We start from the raw sequence: 19,973 nt of genomic DNA on the forward strand, positions 1-19,973 counted from the left end.
CAATCCCCTCCCAGTTCTCCGAGATATAAAAGCATAGGGGACACAAACAAGCATACAAGAGCTAGCACAAAAGTTGATCAAATGGCACAACCTAATCTCAATGAGACGAGCTCATCAAATTTTCACATAGCCATGTTCCCATGGTTTGCAATGGGACACTCCATCCCTTTCCTTCACCTCTCTAACGAGCTCGCAGCAAGAGGCCATAGAATCTCTTTCTTGCTGCCCAAAAAAGCTCAAATTCAGCTTCAACATCTCAACCTCCACCCACACCTCATTGCCTTTTGTTCAGTCATTGTTCCTCACATTGAAGGCCTCCCTGAGGGCACTGAGACTGCCTCTGACATCCCAACATCTTCGACCCCCTTGCTAGCGACTGCCATGGACCGCACCCGTCAGCAAATACAAGGCTTCCTAGTAAGTTGTGGTGCCAATGATCGTAAAGTCGACATGATTTTCTATGACTTTGCTCATTGGGTACCAGAAATTACAAGAGGGCTTGGAATTAAGTGCATTAACTACGGTGTTGCTTGTGCTGCGATAACTGCGATGGCTATTGTGCCAGCACGAAACGTGCCCAAAGATAGGCCTGTGACTGAGGAAGATCTACGAGACCCACCTCCTGGGTACCCATCATCAACTGTGGTAATGCTTCCTGGTCGTGAAGTCCAGTCCTTGATGTTCATTACGATGCCATATGGAGATGGGATCACTTTTTATGAGCGGCTCATGACCGCTAAGAAAGGATGTGACGTGATGTGCATCAGAACATGCAGAGAAGTGGAAGGTGTTTTTTGCGATTACCTGGAAGCACAGTATAAAAAGCCTGTGCTTTTAACTGGCCCTATTTTGGGCGTAATGGACTCTAATAATAAGAACAAACAAGAAGAGTGAACAATTAGAAGACATCTGGGCTAATTGGTTTTCTGGGTTTGAACCAGAATCTGTGGTGTTTTGTGGATTTGGAAGCCAGTGGGTGCTTGAAAAGGACCAATTTCAAGAGCTTGTGTGTTGGAGGAATGATCACAAAACTGAAGTGTATGATGGAAATATAAAGTGAGGCAGAGAGTGTTTCTAAAATAGGGAATTAGACAAACTGATTTTTATTAACTTCTCTGATATATTACAGCAGCCTATATCATTGGCTATATATAATAACACTCAGACCCTTTCATATACAGACATAACTCTTAACTTCTAAAGAGATACAACTCTTCCTAAACATAACTTTTCATTAAGAGACACAACTCTACTTTAACAACTAATACAAATGTATTACGTTTAACACTCCCTCTTAATGCATTTGTCCTGCGACATTTAGCCTTTCTCTGAAATAGTAGAACTTCTCTCTTGGAAGTGCTTTTGTAAAAACATCTGCAATCTGCTCATCAGTACCACAAAATTTCAGCTCAATCTCTCCGTCTTCAACCAATTTTCTGATAAAATGATGACGAAGTTCTATGTGCTTTGACCTGCTATGAAAGACTGGGTTCTTTGTCATGGCAATTGTGGACATGTTATCACAGTACAATTTTGTTGGAGTGTTTTGTTCTTGACGAAGATCTGCTAATATTCTTCTAATCCAAACTGCTTCACATGCTGCACTTGTGGCTGAAATATACTCTGCTTCGGTTGTTGATAATGCCACAGTACTTTGCTTCTTCGACGACCATGATATAACTTTACTTCCCAAGAAAAACACATGTCCAGAGGTGCTCTTTCTATCATCAATTGCACCTGCCCAATCACTGTCTGTGTAGCCAACTAAGTGTGCTTTCTTCTCTTGTGTGTATCTAATACCATATCCCTTGGTTCCTTGTATGTATCTGAGTATTCTTTTTACTGCAGCAAAATGGTGATTACTTGGATCACTCATGAATCTAGATACCACACTTACAGCATGAACAATATCGGGCCTTGTATTTGTAAGATAAATTAATGAACCAACCACACTTTTATATATGGATGCATCAAACTTAGGTGCTCCATCGTTACTTGTAAGCTTCAAATTAATTGCCATTGGAGTATCCATTGGCTTGCTCTTCAACATATTGAATTTTTTCAACAGATTTTCAGCATACTTCCCTTGAGAAATAAATATTCCCTCATCTGATTGTTGAACTTGTATACCAAGAAAATATCTCATAGTGCCTAAATCTGTCATCTCATATTCCTTCATCATGTTCTTCTTGAAAACTTCTGCCATCCTTGGATTTGTGCTTGTATAAATCAAATCATCAACATAGAGGCACAAAATCAGAAAATCATGTGTACCTTCTTTCTTGAGATAAAGTGATGGCTCACTTAAGCTTCTTGTAAATCCATTTTGCTGAAAATAGTGATCAATTTTGTTGTTCCAGGCTCTCGGCGCTTGCTTTAAGCCATATAAGGCTTTACGGAGGCGATAAACTTTATCTTCCCTCCCTTTCTCAACATAACCTTGAGGTTGCTCCACATAAACCTCTTCTTCAAGTTCTCCATTTAAAAATGCAGATTTGACATCCAATTGATAAACCTTTGTCTTCAGTTGTGCAGCCAAAGCCAAAACAGTTCTTATAGTCTCCATTCGAACTACCGGAGCAAACGTCTCATTAAAATCAATTCCTGGTTGTTGAGAATATCCTTTTGCAACCAAACGAGCCTTATGCTTTTGGATTGAGCCATCTTCATTAAACTTTGTCTTGTAGACCCATTTAAGTCCAATGATATCTTTTGATTTGGGTCGATCAACAAGTTCCCATGTTCTATTTTTCTTGATAACTCTTATTTCCTCATCCATTGCATCTTGCCAAATATTTTCTTTTACAGCTTCCTCGAATTTTTGAGGCTCCAAAGCACTCAAAGCAAGATCACATGACTCATATATATCTGCCAATGAACGCGTTCTTGCGTTTAGTCTAGGAGTTGAATCTGGTGAACTAGGATCAGCTGTCCCTGCACTTGGAATTGGACTTTGAAGGAACTGAGTTTCTTCTGAATGTGATGAATCTGGTTCCTCAAAAAATCTTGGCACTTCAATATTTTAATTCTCCCATTTCCAAGCTTTGAGTTCATCAAAAATAACATCTCTAGAAATTACCAAACTTTTGGTTCTTGGATCAATTAATCTGTAAGCTTTGGACTGATCACTATATCCCACAAAAATATATTTCTCACCTTTCTCATCAAATTTTTCTCTCTTTTGAGAAGGGATATGTGCATATGCAGTGCACCCAAAAATCTTGAAGAAATCCACCTTTGGTTTAAAACGATGCCATGCTTCAAAAGGAGTCTTATCTTTGACTGCTTTGGTTGGAGACCGATTAAGAATAAAAACTGCTGTATGAATTGCTTCAGCCCAAAATGTATTTGGCAGACTCTTTGCTTTCAACATGCTTCTTGCCATCTCGACAATGGTTCGATTTCTTCGTTCGGCAACTCCATTTTGCTGTGGGGTGTACCTTGCTGTCAACTCTCTTTTAATACCATTGCTTTTGCAATATTCAGAAAATTCATTTGATGTAAACTCTCCACCACGATCTGTTCTTAACACCTTCAAATTGTGACCACTTTGATTTTCTCCAAAAGCTTTGAATTGCTTGAAAACAGAAAATGCTTCTGACTTTTGTTCTAAGAAATATACCCACATCATCCTTGAGAAATCATCTACGAATAGAATGAAGTACCTTTTGTTATTGAAGGATGGTGTACGAGTTGGTCCGCAAATATCTGCATGTACCAATTCAAGAGGGGCTTTTGCTCTCCAAGATGATTGTGAGAATGGTAATCGATGGAATTTTCCAAAGATACAGCCCTCACATATTTCCTTTTCAGAGTGAATGGAGGGAAGTCCAACCACCATACTTTTCTGGTGTAACAGCTGCAAGCTTCTTTGATTCAAATGCCCATATCTTAAATGCCATAACAATGACCCATCAACTTTTTCTGCTTCTAAAGCCAAATTTTCTTTTGATGTCATCAGCAGCGGAAAAACTTTGTTTGCTGTCATTTTTATCTTTGCCATCAGAGTGTTATTCTTTTTATCAGAAATAACACAATAATCATCTTCAAATTTCACCAAGAATCCTCTTTGCAAAAGTTGTCCAACACTTAGTAAATTTTGAGCCAAATTAGGAACATACAGCACATCATAGACAAGTTTTGGAATACCTCCTTTTGTTTGCACAGAAATGATACCCTTGCCTTCCACGTTGTGTAGTTTTCCATCACCAAGCTTGACTTGTGAGTTCACTTTTTCTTCTAACTTGACAAAGCATTGCTTATTTCCTGTCATATGATTACTACATCCGCTATCCACGTACCAAACATCTTGGGAATCTTTATGAGAACTGAAACATGTATAAAATAATTGCTCTTGAGAGTCATTGTTCTCCGTAAAATTTGCTTCATTGTTTTTCTGATATCTGCAGTCTCTTTGTGAATGATTGGGTATCCTGCATCGGGTACATTTGTATCGGCAATCTGCACTTTTATGCCCATATTTGTTGCAAACATAGCATTGAATGGATGATCTTCCATTTTGATTATTTGAATTGCTGCTTCCTTGTTGATTATTGGAACTGTTGCTTCCTTCTTGATGATTGAGACTGCTGCCTTGTTGTTGATTATTGAAACTATTGCCTCCTTTGTTGTAGTTTCTACGCCCAAAATTTTTGTTTCTCCCATTTTGAGATTTCTGGAATTGTCCTCCTTTTTGTTTGTCTTCTTTCTCTTTCGAATTCACCTTGGACTGGAAAGCTTGCTCCACAGATTGTTCTGTGGATCTGTTGATTCTTTTTTCATGTGCTTCCAATGAACCAATTAATTCATGTAAAGAAAGTGTAGATAAATCTTTTGATTCTTCTATTGCAGCAGCGACATGATCATATTTTGGCGGAAGACTTCGTAAAGTTTTCTCTACGATTTTCTTGTCTGGAATAGTGTCCCCATAACATTTGATTTGGTTCACAATCCCAGAAACCTTTGTGAAGAATACTTGAATGGATTCAGTGTCTTTCATAAGTAAGTTATCAAATTCCCGCCATAAGGATTGCAGTTTGATTGAGATAACTTTTTCTGAACCTTTGAACTCAATTTTGAGAATTTCCCAAGCCTGCTTTGATGTTGTTGCTGGAAGTAATCTTGGAAAAAGATTTTTGCTTACTCCTTGTTGAATTAGAAACAACGCCTTGGCATCTTTTTTCTTATTTTCCTTGTAAGTCTGCTGCTTTTCTTGCGTTTCCTTTCCTGCTTTTGATATTTCTTGCTCCTCATACCCATCTTCAACAATATCCCAAAGATCCTGGGAGATGAACAGAGTCTTCATTTGAACACTCCAATACTCATAATTCTCACCATAAAAAATAGGCATTAGATTCTGGATATTCCCAATGGTAGAGGAATTTGAACTTGATGCCATTGCTAATCACAGCGGTAGCGATAAGATCAAATACTGCTCTGGTACCAAATTTGTTGGAGGAATGATCACAAAACTGAAGTGTATGATGGAAATATAAAGTGAGGCAGAGAGTGTTTCTAAAATAGGGAATTAGACAAACTGATTTTTATTAACTTCTTAGATATATACCAGCAGCCTATATCATTGGCTATATATAATAACACTCAGACCCTTTCATATACAGACATAACTCTTAACTTCTAAAGAGATACAACTCTTCCTAAACATAACTTTTCATCAAGAGACACAACTCTACTTTAACAACTGATACAAATGTATTACATTTAACATTGTGTTAGGGTTTGAACTAACTGGGCTGCCATTTTTCGTAGCTCTAAAACCACCTGTGGGTTGTGCTACAATTGAAGAGGCATTGCCACAAGGGTTTGAAGAAAGAGTTAAAGGGAGAGGGGTGGTGTTTGGTGGTTGGGTGCAACAGATATTGATTTTGAGCCACCCATCAGTTGGGTGCTTTGTGAGCCATTGTGGCTTTGGGGCATTGTGGGAGTCTTTGATGAGTAAAAATCAGATTGTGCTGGTTCCACACGGTGCTGACCATATATTAAACACCAAGATACTGGTTAAAGATCTCAAAGTTGCTGTGGAGGTAGAGAGAAAAGAAAATGGATGGTTTTCAAAAGAGAGCTTGAGCAAAACCATTACAACCGTTATGGATAAGGACAATGAAGTGGGTGTTATGGTGAAGAAGAACCATGCAAAGTGGAGGGAAACACTGTCAACTCCCGGGTTTATGGATGGCTATATTGACAGGTTTGTTCAGAAGCTGAAAGAGCTTGTAAATTAATTTTTAACTAGTCTCGTTGTTGCTTTCTTCCTCCTTGTATTGAGTTGTCTTATATTTTAGTGTGTTCAATTTTACGAATATTGTTGGATGGAGCTCAATTTGATACATGATCGACGATCTTTCAATCTGAACGTAAAATATTGAAGGTCAGATCACATCTTGAAGGTCACACAAGTGATTCATTTCTTTTTTAAGAAAGTGGGATTTGTACTTGTGCACCACACATATATGAATCTTTTTTGGTTAAACCACAACCACACATATATATGATCGTTCAAGTTATTCATTAGAGGTTTTGTGAAAATAATATAAAACTGAAGTAAAGAGTTGTTTGTGTAAATTTTGAAACCTCAAGAAGTTTTGTGAAAACACTCAAAGAATATTAGTGTAAATAACTCTTATATATATCTATCTCTTAGTTTCATTGCAGTTATGTAATTAGACTGTTTCCATTTTGTTCATGTTTCTGTAAGAATAATCATTAAATACCAAAAAATTGAACATTAGATTGCATTCAGGGATGATCCGGGATCCCTTTTCTTTTATTATTATTATTATTAAAAAAAATTTTAAAAAAAGAATACTCCTAGAAATTCTCCATGTTTGAGTATTATTTTATGTAGGAACATGAAAAATAGGATATTTTCATGTGATGAAAAGACTAATTAAATTACCCTTCAATGATTTTCATGAGATCGAGCAATGGGTATATGCCGGACCACATAGGTCCAAGAATGAGTAGTCTAGTTATCCACGTGCTCAAGTGGCACACAAAGTAAGGGAAATAGTTGTCGTTCTACTTAGATTCTCTTCTAGACTTGGATTTACAAACAAACAAAGTTCACATCTATTAACCAAGGCATGCAACAATCTCACAATTTAAGCATGCATGTTGCTTTAGCCAGTCCTATATTTTGAAATATCAGGGGATCTAACATGGGTTTATAAGAAGTTAGATTACTCCCTCATTGCTATGAAGTAGAAGGTGCACTTTCTCTTCACCCTAATCTACGTGAATAACAGGCTCTGATCCTATGAAAAAAATTAAGGTTCTAGCTCGTGTCATGTATAACACTACCGACAATGGGGAAAGGGGTTTGGGGGGGAGGGGGGCCGCGGAGGACAAGATAGAGAGTGGTGGAAGTTGATAGCTCTTAACCCCGGGGGTGGGGTGTGGTGGGGTGGGGTGGTTGGAGTGAGTGGTGGAAGTTGATAGCTCTCAACCACATATTCTGAGGACAAGATAGAGAGTGAGTGGTGGTAGTTGATAGCTCTTAACCACATATTGTTTTGGCACACTTTTGGATGACCAGATCTCAAACGTTAAGCTACTCTTAAAAAGCTCAAGGTTGTTTTGTTAAGTAGAAACGGAAGAAACTGCGTGGGCGTTTTTCAAAGGAGAGCTTGGAAAAAGCTTATATTAAAGCTTTGACAGACTAAACAGTGAGATATTATTACGTTGAAGCATAAACAAATCACCTATCAAATGCTATAATTTGAGACAATATTTAGTCATATCATGCGAACATCGAAACATGTTACATGATGTTATGGTCGCACAGAAAAATTTCTCCCAAGTTTATGAGTCACAATTATTTCAATTATTGCACGTATGTGTCTGAGTCATGAGAGTGAGTGGGGTAAGCCTCATAAGTTATAATTAACCTCGTAGCCACATACATAGTATACGTTCTTTGAGATCTTGGATCAAACGAGAAGGAACACAGGTATACAAGAGCTAGCACAAAAGTTAATCAAATGGCGCAGCCCAATCAGAGCTCAAATAATTTTCAAATAGCCATGTTCCCATGGTTTGCAATGGGACACATCACCCCTTTCCTCCACCTCTCTAACGAGCTCGCTGCCAGACGCCATAGGATCTCTTTCTTAGTGCCCAAAAAAGCTCAACTTGAGCTTCAACATCTCAATCTCCACCCAAATCTCATCACCTTCCATACAATCACTGTTCCCCACGTTGAAGGCCTCCCTGAGGGCACTGAGATTGCCTCCGATATCCCAACATCCATGTTGCTCTCTATTGCCATGGACCTACTCGTGACCAAATCCAAGGGTTCCTAAAAAAGCAGTGTTGTACTAGAGAGAAGAAAATGGATGGTTTTCAAAGGGGAGCTTGAGCAAAGCCGTTACCGTTGTTATGGATAAAGACAATGAGGTGGGTGTTACGGTGAAGAAGAACCATGCAAAGTGGAGAAAAATCCTATCTGACCCAGGGCTTAAGAGTGGCTATGTTGATAAGCTTGTCCAGGATCTGACAGAGCTCTGTAATAATGGGAAATAACTTTCGCTCCTTGCACCAAGAAAAAGCTTTGTATTGTTGTTATATTTGCTACAATACAAATAAGGGAATAAAAGGTGATTTTCAGTACTGTTAATAGTGCTGATATGTTAATGTTGGTACCCCTATTTTTGGGTTCTAACCATAACATTTCTAATTTTCAACTATGCAGAACCGCTCTTAATCGGATCATTAGGAATTCATTAAATTGATAATGTCTTCCATCACAACACCCATTTTCTGTTGCAAGGGTCTTGTAGCTTAAGCGGTTAAGAAAATCAATTTTCTTGCGAAGTGGTCAAATAGATTCAGATTCAAATAATTGAAATACAATGCGAAGTGGACCTACAATCCCTCAAATAAGCTTATTTAATGGTGGTGATTAGGGGTGGGCATTTGAACCAAGCAGTATATTCTTCATTGAAGATTTTTACGATATTTCATAATCTAAATTAACAACAAAAGAATATATCAGCGGTAAATTGTATCTTTATTCACTATTATGTATCTCAGAGTCATGTATTGTGGGAAATAAACATCTTAATTTTATTATATATATTATCAAAATAACTAGATGAGAGTGCATCCAAAGTTGCAAATGTTGATTCAGCCTTATGGAATTAAAGTTTGTGCGGAGAAATCCAGTAAAAACTTCCAGGACATTTTTGGATCATATGTTTGATTGGGCATATGATCAGTCTTGTCTGAGACCATTTTGAACAATATATTTATCCCAAAAACATCTTAAATACTTTATATTACATATTTTTTTAAAGAAAAACTTATTGTTAAGTGTTCGTAACAAAACCACATAATTCGCAGGTCCAACTACATAACTATGAGAAAATGAATGAAAGAATAGTGTCCAAATGTGCTAATTACAGGGAGATTAGCTCCTCAAGGAGAATCAAAACTCCAAAAGGAACTTGCAGAAGAGTTTAGACCTACCAAGCCAATAACTATTAATTTCATTTTCAACGACTCGATAAAATTTTCACATCTAAATTCCGCAACGGCACAAAACTTTGCCACGGGGTAAGCAAATCCAAGCTGCGAAATGATCAAATCAATGAAAAGGCTGCTTGCTCATTACTATCAACTCTATAAGTGAACAGAGGCACAGGGTCTCGAATTTACAGTGAAAAGAAACATCCTTGTCAGGATCCATATGAACCAGTACACCATCTCTGAAAATAAAGTTTGAATCAAACCTGAGATGAGTATTCGGGGAAGCATTTTCTTTTGTTGGGGTGCTCTCGCTGATGGTGTGGCATCTGCATTCCACTGGCAAAAGACTTTTATTTCCTGAAGTTTTGCAATGGCATGTAATTGTTTCTGGCCATTCAAACCTCTCATTATTTCCGTCTCTCATTTTATCATCCAATAAGTTGCTGGAACCTCCAGAAACATTCATTCTTCTAACTGCTGCAAGAAGATCCACAGACACTGATGCGACAATATCATGAACATCGTCTGCAGTCCATAGGCTCCTATTTGATCCCCATTTGTGAATAAGAATTTTCTGTGTCAAACTGCGGAGCGTATCTAGACATGTAGGGCAACAACGATACAAGCATAGAACCCCAGACTCGCTAGAGAGACTTGTTTTGCTTGAGATTTCAACATCCATAATATGCTTATCAGCATCACACTTGACATCATTCTGTCCAATACCAGCATCTACTGAGGACAAACCATTACGCTCATTGCAGACGGTACTAGAACTACAGAGCTTAACGCAGCCAAATTCGTCACAGGTAAAACCATCCTCAGAAATGACAACAGATTCAGCGCATTCAAATCCATTTGAATGTTTCAAGGATCCAGAATCGCCATTCCCAACTACATGGTTATTGTCCTTTTCTGGCTCATGTGGTTTAGGGCTTGTCCCATTTTGGTCATTCAAAATTCCGTCTGAATCAAGAAGAGATTTATCCAGAGTAGAGTTCATTACGACGATTTTCTGTCCAGACAAATCAGAAATTTCAAGTCTACCCTCAGAATTAGGATGACCCAAATCACCATATTCTTCATTTAAGTCAACACTACCAACTTTTTCATTATCAAATCCTTGGGGGTCAATTTCTGGCACTTTAAGCCCATCGGAGCATTTGCTAGTACCATTTGGCTTGGGTTCCTCACTTTGAACTTGATTGTCCGCATGGTGATCATCTGGAGGTCTCACATCAGTTAGCTTAGCATTTTCCATTTTCATTGGAGAATCCACCTCTAGACTGAAATGGGAGCAATCGTTGTTAGATAACAACCTATGAAAAGCAAAATAAAAAACAATAAACAAAAAAATTCCACAACCACGCTAATGGCAGTATAAGCATTACCTGTGCAGTGTGTAAGCCCAGCTATTAACCATGTCTTCCAGATAGGCCACTTGTGATAAAAGGCGAACATATTGATATCTATCTTTCCCACCCTGGATCTTTGCATTGATCTGTAAAACTAGAAGCTCAAGAACCTTCCGTATCTCAAAGGAGACTTCTCTGAGTGATGTGTAGACACCTCTGTATGCCGACAAACCGACAGCAATCAGGCCTCTAACTAGAACAAAATTTTCTTTGCTTTTAAAGTTACTGGAGCTACAACCAACAGCTACCTTTTCAATTGAGTTATTAGGACGAGCTATACAAGAATTGAATGGCCAGCCCTTCCAAGGTCCACTTATGTCAGCAGAAGGACCTTCTTTGAGTTTTGAAGTAAACCAACAAAGCTCAGCAAAATGAGGATATCGCAGAATCTGATATCCAAATGAAGATATTGCTAGCAGCAAGCTTGATTTCCCTTTCACTGTTCTATTGTTAGGTGGTGGATGAGCTTTAAGAAGAGACTCATCAGGACCCTGTTTTACACTGTTGTTTGCATCAGCTGATCCATGATCTAGACTCTGATTAACCATCTCTGATTGACCACCTAATGTACCACAAGTTTTATACTCCTGGCAAGAGCTTGTATGGATGTGGGACGTTTGATGAATTAACAGAACAACCTGTTGAACTATATCTCTTAATAACTCTTCTGCAGATAGATTGATCACCAAATCATGGTTGAAATCTCCATTGACCTGCACTGAAAATCGAGGAACTGTATGCTTCACAGGAATTGACTGATGGTCATTTGATATATCACTCTTGAAGAACTGCCTTATTCTAACTGGAAGTACTGGATCTGCAACTTCCGATGTAGCCTGTTGAAAAATAAAAAGCATTACAAGCTAATATGGACATACATTCCATATATTTAATATAAAAAGAAATTAAGATTGACATTTAATCTATTTATTTAATACAAAACAGAAATATCATCAAGCATTAGTTTGCACCAGTACAAATGAAGGCAATAAAGTACGAGAAAAATAGCCAGGAGACGGACGCTTTAAGCAATGTACATTAAAATTTTCCATGCTTTTATCTTGTGACAGTAAATTGTTATTATTTTTTGGAAGACAGTTATTATAGCCTGTGGCTTCTTTCACCTCTTCCCATTTCCAAAAATATCCCAGGAGGGACCATTTCATCACGGAATGCCCCCAAAATGTTTTGTTCCAATTTTCTATTATTTGAAAAAAAACAAAAACAAAAAAAAGAGAGATTGCTACTATAAAATGGTGAAAATACGGTTGACAAAAAGTTACTAAGAACTTACTATCAGGGTTAAGGAAAAAAAGAGAAGCAGAGCATTCGTCCCTGTTTCAATAGAACCATAAAAGAATGTGGTTCTTATATAGATTCGTACTCAGATGTTTCCAGGAAACACTTGCTGTGTTTTCCCATCTGACTGACTAGTCAGCTACCACTTCATCCAAATGCCATTTTGGAGCAACAAGTGAAGCAATTCGCCAAATCAAAACTTACAGCCACATAAACTTGTCTATTTATTTATTTTGGTTATACAAGGGCAAAAGCCCAAAAGAAGAGAAAGGGAAAGCACACACATGAACACACAACGCAAAATTAAACAAGGCAAACCCTAGAACTGGAAATACTTTAACATCTTGAAAGAGCAGCTCTTAAAGGCCCGAATAGGCCTGATTATACAACTGCAACCCAGTTGGTGTAGTACATATACATTAGCCAAAAATCACAATAGCTAGCTCCTGTACAGAAATCTCGCACTCTATCTATCAAGTCTCTTCACATAAATAATATTTCATTTCGAATTAAAGATGAAATTCAATGCTGACCTTTTAAGCAAGACTTTTCAATTGGCCATCATCAAAAGAGGACTTAAAAATACATATATAAACAGTGGGAAATTGAAACCTTGAGCTTTTAATGTGAAATAAATTATGAGAAAGATCCAAATATAAAATAGCCATAAGATTTGCAACTGTATTCTTTCGGACATAAGATATCAAAAGGATTAAGATTATTAGAAATTAAAGCACGCCTTTGCCAGCAAAAAAGTGGCAGAGTCAAAACCCTGAAAGCAGCTACATGCTACATCACAACTAAAGCTGTGATTAAAAGATATTTAAGAAAAACAAACAAAAGAAAAATGGGAAAAAAAAAAAGCCTACCAGGATCATCAAGGATGTAGAGACACATATAGACTCCACCTGCTCAACAAATAAGTTCCAGGCATGTGAAGCGCTACACGCAACACCAGGGCACTCGCCCATGTCTTCTGATTTGCATTGCTGTGAAGTGGACCCACTTCCCTCTTCAACAGCTTGACCGTGTACAAAATATGACTTTTCATTTTCAGGAAGTTGATGGTCTGATAAATCAGAATCACTCTCCTCTGTCACTTGAAGAGGTGTCTCCACAGCCCACAAGTCAATTCTTGGCAAGAAAACTACACATGGCCCAACACTGGCACATTTCACTGCAACAGAAAATAAAAACTGCTCTTAATATTTAAAATTTAATTATATTTAACTACTGTTTAACTGTAAACTTCAACTGAATTTATATTTCTTTCTCACATATATCACCACATCATTTCCTAGTTTTTCCGATGGCTTTTACCTACACTCAACTCGAAATATTTCATCAAGATAAGAACATCTCAAATCATTGTTGTGTCAGCGACATATTCAATGAATGGGTTGCTATACCACGACTCTATTAAACAGAAAGGAAAAAAGAATATTACCAGGTTCAATGCCTGTTTTGACAAGTCATGATGGTGCCTTTAGCAGTACAAATTATCTACTGCTTATATTATTAAACTCAGGAGGGGTGTTGGTAAATGTTAGAAGATATAAGGGTAAATCTATATTTTGTTATTAAAACCTAAGAGAAATCTATTCAACAAGTTGGAAATACACAGCTTGCTAATCTAGGAACCTTTATTACTGGTGGGACCAAGCTACATCACATTTGAAAACTTTTGTTCAATGTAGCCATATAAAGTGCACGGACAGGAGCTAAGTAATGAATGGAAAAGGTATGCGGCATCATACATGAAAAGAAGCATCCATGTATGACTATGCTTTCCAGACATGGTCCTTCCCACAGGCCCACACTGAACTTCTAAATCACTTCAGCTAGACCAACACCTCAAATATTGAGGGATCTTATGATACATTAGGCCAAAAACTACCTAGCATCAAAGAATTAGTGGAAATGTTGGAAAAACTTTCTAGGACACCTAGAAATGCATATAAAAGACAGGTAGATGATCCTGGAACAGTAATCTCCCTTCCAAGGATAAAAGACAAAAAATGAATCAACTGAAAGTTCAAACCATGAACACTTCAAGTCAATTAAATATTGTCATGCTATTCCAGCTTGGTAAGAGAACTCAGAGTAGCACAACTATTGAGCTTCAAGCATTATAATGCGATATGCTACCAACACCATGTAGCTTAAATTATCTATGCTAACAACAAAGAAACAATATAAAATACCAGATAACCGAGAGGAACATACTTAATATCTGTGTTATCCCTTGCACCATATCTCCATGCCCTTCTTGTAAAACTGTAGCCAAATCAACCTTCTGAACTTCTACATTCCCAACAAAACAGTGAAGAAGGCAAGAAGCAAGATGCCTTTGGCCAGATCTGGGACTTCCAGCAATCAATATTCGAAATCCTGATTTGTTTGTTGAGGCAACTGATATGTTTTGCAACAAACTAGGGCGTGCACCACCATGGTGTTTAACAGAAGGAAACTTCAAAATGTTGTCATCGTCATCATCACTAAAAGCATCAGAATTAGCAAAAGTATCATCTCCAAGTAAAATGCCAGTGTGCAGAAGCTTTCTCTCTATGTCCTTTGCAACATCTGCTTCCTGAAGTAAGATATCAATATGGGACCACCAACGATCACTGGACATCTTCTTCTTATTCAAAGCCGAAACCATCACACTTTTAATCATTCTTGCAGCTTTTCTGAGAGGAGCCGGCAACCAGAGCCGTTCATCAAGATAAAGGGAAACAAGCATAGTAGATAATGGTTGTAGCAGACACGGAATAAGGTGTGTAGGAAGAGGAGAGCACACTACATCATTAGCAGCTATTCCTGCTTCTCTACGAGAGCAGGGAGGCGGAGAACATGTCAGAGCCTCCAACCAGTCCCTGTCCTCCACTGCAAAGGCAGGGAGGGGTAGGCGTTTATGGTCAGAAGCTTTCTTTCCAGCAGCAGACAAAACTTCTTGCAGAGGGAAATTCCTCTTCAAGGACATGATGGCTGCTTGAGTACAAAGTGCTTGCAGATCTGCACCGGCAAATCCAGGAGTTCTTCTTGCAACCAATTTGAGAATGGATCCAGCAACTGGTTTTGGCCACTTTCGAGTGTGTAGCGAAAGAATGGCAGCTCTGTCCTCAACTGACGGCAGTGGAAAATAGATTTCCCTATCAAATCTTCCAGGCCGCCTTAATGCTGGATCAACAGCATCAGGACGATTTGTAGCACCTATAACTACAACAGAACCTCGAGATTTCAGACCATCCATTAAAGCAAGCAGCGTTGACACAACCGAACTATGTGTCTGATCTTGCTGCCTTGTCCGGCAAGGTGCCAACCCATCTATCTCGTCAAAGAATATTATAGAAGGCTGACATCTCTCAGCAACCTGAAACAAGAGTCTTAGCTGGCGCTCAGCATCACCAACGTATTTTCCTAGACAATCTGCACCTTTGCGAGCAAAATACGCTATCCGTTTATCACCATGCGCACACGCACCTATTAATGCCCGGACAACAAGAGTTTTACCTGTTCCAGGATACCCATGCAAAAGAACACCTCTAGGAGGTGTGAGACCAAGATTATCAAAGAACTCTGGATATAAAAGAGGCAATATGACAACTTCCTTCATACATCGAATGACATCTTGAAGACCTGCAACAGATTCCCAACCCTGAAACAGTTTTCCACTCTCAGAGTTGGAGCCTCCAATGTACACGGGTGCAATTCTTACCAAATCCCGATGAAGCCTCTTGCTTTCACGTTTCAAAAACTCTTCATCCTCACCACAATTCTCCAACCATTTTTCTTCTGCCTCAATATCCTTCCGCCAAGCATCATTTGAAAGTTTCCTTATTTCCATCTTCATTTTCTTAGCCTTCAATTTCTTTATACGGGCTAAATATTGATTGCCCATAGGTTGGAAGAGATTCCGATGATCAGTGCAGGCGATCAGAAATTTTCGATGATCAAATACACAACCATAAGCTCGTGCACAAGGCTGCAAAACACAGAATGCCATAAGCCGTAAAATATATGTAAGTTGGAATATATATTATGTTTATGTGTGTTTGGGTTGTCTGTTGACAACAAACCAGGTATAGCACATAAATTCCTATTATAAATTGATAATTTTCTTAATATGAGAGCTAAATAACAAACCAAGTGGTAAGTTCGTGGACACCGATCAACACGGCACCCAATTGTGGCTCCTGGCCTTCCACAGCGGGTGCATTTTAATGCTCTCCCTCTGCATAAGGCAGCCCGTACATTCTTTAAGCATCCTAAACCAGCAAAATAAACCTGCAAACACATATCACATGTATGGAGATTTATTGGAACATGAGTTGACTGAAATAGCTAAACACAAATGAAAAATGCAGATTCTAACTTACAGTTGCAGATCTATCAAGCAGGTTAAAGTTCAAAATACAAATAAATAAATAATTGCACATATAGACAAAAGTTGTTGATGATCAAGCAAAAAAGATTGTTGCTTACTTCCTAATTACGTGTTCCATCACAGGGCAAGACAGAGATGGTAAAATGTAGATCCCTAATAATCTGATAAAAGCACAGCATCAGTTAACATTCATGCAAAGAAAAGAATCTTCTAGATCACCAAGAGCAGAGAGCTAACAAACCCAGATTAACCAGCCACTATTTTCAACAGAATAAGTTAAGAGCAGGCTACTGCAAAAAGCTACAAATCAAAGAACGTAACTTAGAGTAATAGAGTGGGGAAATTTTTTTGACTGTAATTTCAGGAAGATAATTGGGATTATCCAAATATAAACCGAGGGTCAGTGTCTTTAAAACTTTAAAATAATATTTAACTAAAGGACAATCCAGTCTGTAGAGGTTACTGAAGTTATGTTAGAAGCAAATGAGTGACCATATAGCTTCCTAGTGCAGTATGCAAACTCTTCTTCAGTGGAAGACTCTCGCCTTTGATATACTTATCATGAAAATAAGGTCCAATACTCTAAGACAGATCACTCAGCTGAATACCATGTCTTAAAACTCTTTATAATGATCACTCAAAACTCATGTTGATGAGGTGTTAACTTTTCTAGCATAATCCCTCATGTGGCATTACAGATATACCATAGGTTGATGTCATTGTCGTAATACAGTAAAAAAAAAATTAAATGCAATGGTCTTGTTATAATTAAAGCATCTGTGAAAACATAATGTTAAGATGTGACCAAGAAGAAGATAGCATGGAAAAGTGGAATTGATCTATACAGGGCCAACTTTAAAGTTTATCTTCCGTGATACCATTCAGGGACAACTTTTTGGTGGAAGGAGCACTAAAAATTTTGCAACCAAAACAATGATCTTGAATTGTTAAAAGATGAGATTATCCTGTTCGTAATCTCATTACCAACCTCAGAAGCCAACCAGTACTGATAGCAAGTGGTACCAACATGTTCATAAAGCTTGAGATCTTAAAATCTAAAATACAGATAGTACCATGATGTAAAGCACAAAATGTTTAAAAGTCAATCGAGAAACCGCACCTCTGGACTCCACACAGCACAGTGTTGATGGACCCATATTCCAGCAATACCATAACGATCATTTATAGGACCCAAGAGACGTCCAAGCCAGCCAGGTTCATCACCAAAGCCATCCCATATGTTATAGTTAGGTTCCTCAGAGGCTGAAGAGCCACTATATGCCTCATTCTCGCTCTCACCTGTCTCCTGAACTAATTTTTTTGGAGGCATACCATCAGTCCCTCCCCCACACAAACCACACCGTCTACCCTCCTTAATGCGTGGCTTGCCAAGTGTATCGCATTTCATACCTTTCAACTTATCCACCTTCACATTGTTCACTTCTATTGTAAGATTTTCATCAAGCTTGGCCAAGTTGGAATCCTTCCCTTCATGACACCCTGCAACTTCCACTTCATTTCTTGAAACTCCAACAGCTTCTGACATGGCATTACCTTGATTTTCTCCTTCAATCACGCACCCTAATTGTTCCACCTGATTACCATTATTTTCTTCTTGAACCGCACATACTGATTGCTCCGCCTGTTCATCAGCATGTTCCATGGTCTCCACATTGTCCATAGTTTCCACATTCTCATTGCCAATGCACCCCTTCTCTAATTGTAAATTCTCCCCTGCCTCAATTATTTTTGTCGAATCACCCTTCACAGTTTCCCCTTGAACCCCACCATCAAGTTCGCCATCCAATTGCAGAGGAACATCTTCATCCTTCCTCATCACTTCCACTTCTTCCTCCACAAGTTCATCTTTGATCACAGGCAACTCATTCTCTTTCTTTTCATGCTCTAAACTATTTGTTGCTCTAATCCTCCCTGGTCTATTCGATTTGACAATCCTAGGCCTCCCACCTTCCAATCCCCCATTCTTATCATTTGATTCAGTGCTCACCATATTCTCTTCACTTCTGCCTCCACCCGTCTCTTCAAAAAGTTTCCTTTTCCCTTTTACCGCTGAACCCGCATTTCTACCTCTTGATCTCAACCTCGATCTCCAACTTCCCGGCGTGTCGAAATCCTCCTCCTTCACACTCTTCTCAGCACTCAATATTACATTCTTCTCAATCCTCCGCCGCTTCTTTGGTGGTGCAGGAGAGACATCGAGCATAACTGGGGCCCGCCGAGCCCTGGAGCTCCGGCGCAGCTCCAGTTCACCACTCCCGGAGCTCCCTGGCCCTGGCCCCGCCCCACCATTACCCCCAATCACTTCAACATGGTTTCTCTTATACTCCTTCTCACATATAGCATCAAGCCTCTTGTGCTTCTTCCGAGGCCGAGGCCCCGACCGATTAGAAGCCTTACTTTGCTTTGACGATAATCGCATGACAAGAAGCACACAAGAATCCTATACAAATTTCTCTATGCGAGCCTATGTGTGTGCAGGTGTGATTATATGCAAAAATAACCTGAGGCTTTGGGCAAAGGGTAGTGAGGGATCGCTTTCTTTGTCCAATTGGGCGCCCGATTCAGCTCAGATTCATGAAAGAGAACCTGTATTGAAGCAGAGCTGAAGGACTCACAGGGTCATAGCTGAGTCGATCGGTTCCCCATGGAAAAACAAAAAAAGGAGAAATTCAAGAAAGAAATAGAAACCCTAGAAATGAATATGGGGAAGCATATTTAAGCTTCTTTCAGCTGTTGAGCTTTCGGGTTTGCTTCGTGAAGATTGGGTCTTCTGGGTTTGGTTTTGGAGACTCTGTCCCCTCTGAAGCTCTCTCCTTTTTCTATCCCTCTGAAATTTCTCTGTTTGCTGTTAAAGTTATAGAGAGACTAGGGCGAGAGGTGAAGAGCTCCACATTGTTTTCATTTATTTTTATTTTTTTCAAACCATATCCCAAGCGCACTCATAGCGCGTGCAATCAAACTGTGATAATCAAGATAGATGAGTCTTTTTTTATACAAATAGTATAAACTACTCTAAATTAATTAACTTATGAAGAAGATGATTCAAACTTAAGTCCAACGGGACAAATTCACTGTTCTTACAACTGACCTAACACACATTTTCAAGTCTTTTTAAATCAGTGAAGCACATGCAACACATGGTTTGATTTTGATTAGGGCATGGATTTTGGGAATTTGGTGGGATTTAAATTGGTTGGTTTTTGTGAGGTTGAGTACACGCGCGTGGGGAAGGCGTGGGGGTGCATTATCTGAAGAGTGCAATTTGGCTATTTTGCTCCAAGTTTTATTTTGGTGCTTGTTGTTGCCGCCAAATATGTTGGTTTCTAATTTTTTTTTCCAAAACACAAAGGGATGGTAGGGTGGTG

The 19,973-nt window shown here is 38.8% G+C and overlaps 2 protein-coding genes across 3 annotated transcripts; one reads left to right on the forward strand and one right to left on the reverse strand.

Moving 5' to 3' along the window:
* On the forward strand, positions 1–6,505 carry LOC117626012 (UDP-glycosyltransferase 79B6-like). The gene is given in 3 exon segments (XM_034357630.1): positions 1–873; positions 875–1,004; positions 5,728–6,505. Coding segments are annotated over 3 exon segments (1,437 nt in total). The 5' UTR covers positions 1–81; the 3' UTR covers positions 6,243–6,505.
* A 2,836-nt stretch (positions 6,506–9,341) lies between these two features.
* On the reverse strand, positions 9,342–19,447 carry LOC117624534. 2 transcript variants are annotated; one of them, XM_034355834.1, is made up of 6 exons: positions 17,708–19,447; positions 16,347–16,487; positions 14,427–16,185; positions 13,070–13,377; positions 10,878–11,737; positions 9,342–10,772 (listed from the first exon to the last, which is right to left on the reverse strand). In XM_034355834.1, the coding sequence occupies exons 1-6, from the start codon at positions 19,025–19,027 to the stop codon at positions 9,605–9,607; spliced, it is 5,556 nt and encodes a 1,851-aa protein (XP_034211725.1). In that variant the 5' UTR covers positions 19,028–19,447; the 3' UTR covers positions 9,342–9,604. The 2 variants fall into 2 exon arrangements, with proteins under 2 accessions (XP_034211725.1, XP_034211726.1); XM_034355835.1 differs by lacking the exon at positions 16,347–16,487.
* Positions 19,448–19,973: the final 526 nt, after the last annotated feature.

This window comes from Prunus dulcis, chromosome 4 (genome assembly GCF_902201215.1).
Source record: "Prunus dulcis chromosome 4, ALMONDv2, whole genome shotgun sequence".
Classification (NCBI taxonomy): domain Eukaryota; kingdom Viridiplantae; phylum Streptophyta; class Magnoliopsida; order Rosales; family Rosaceae; genus Prunus; species Prunus dulcis.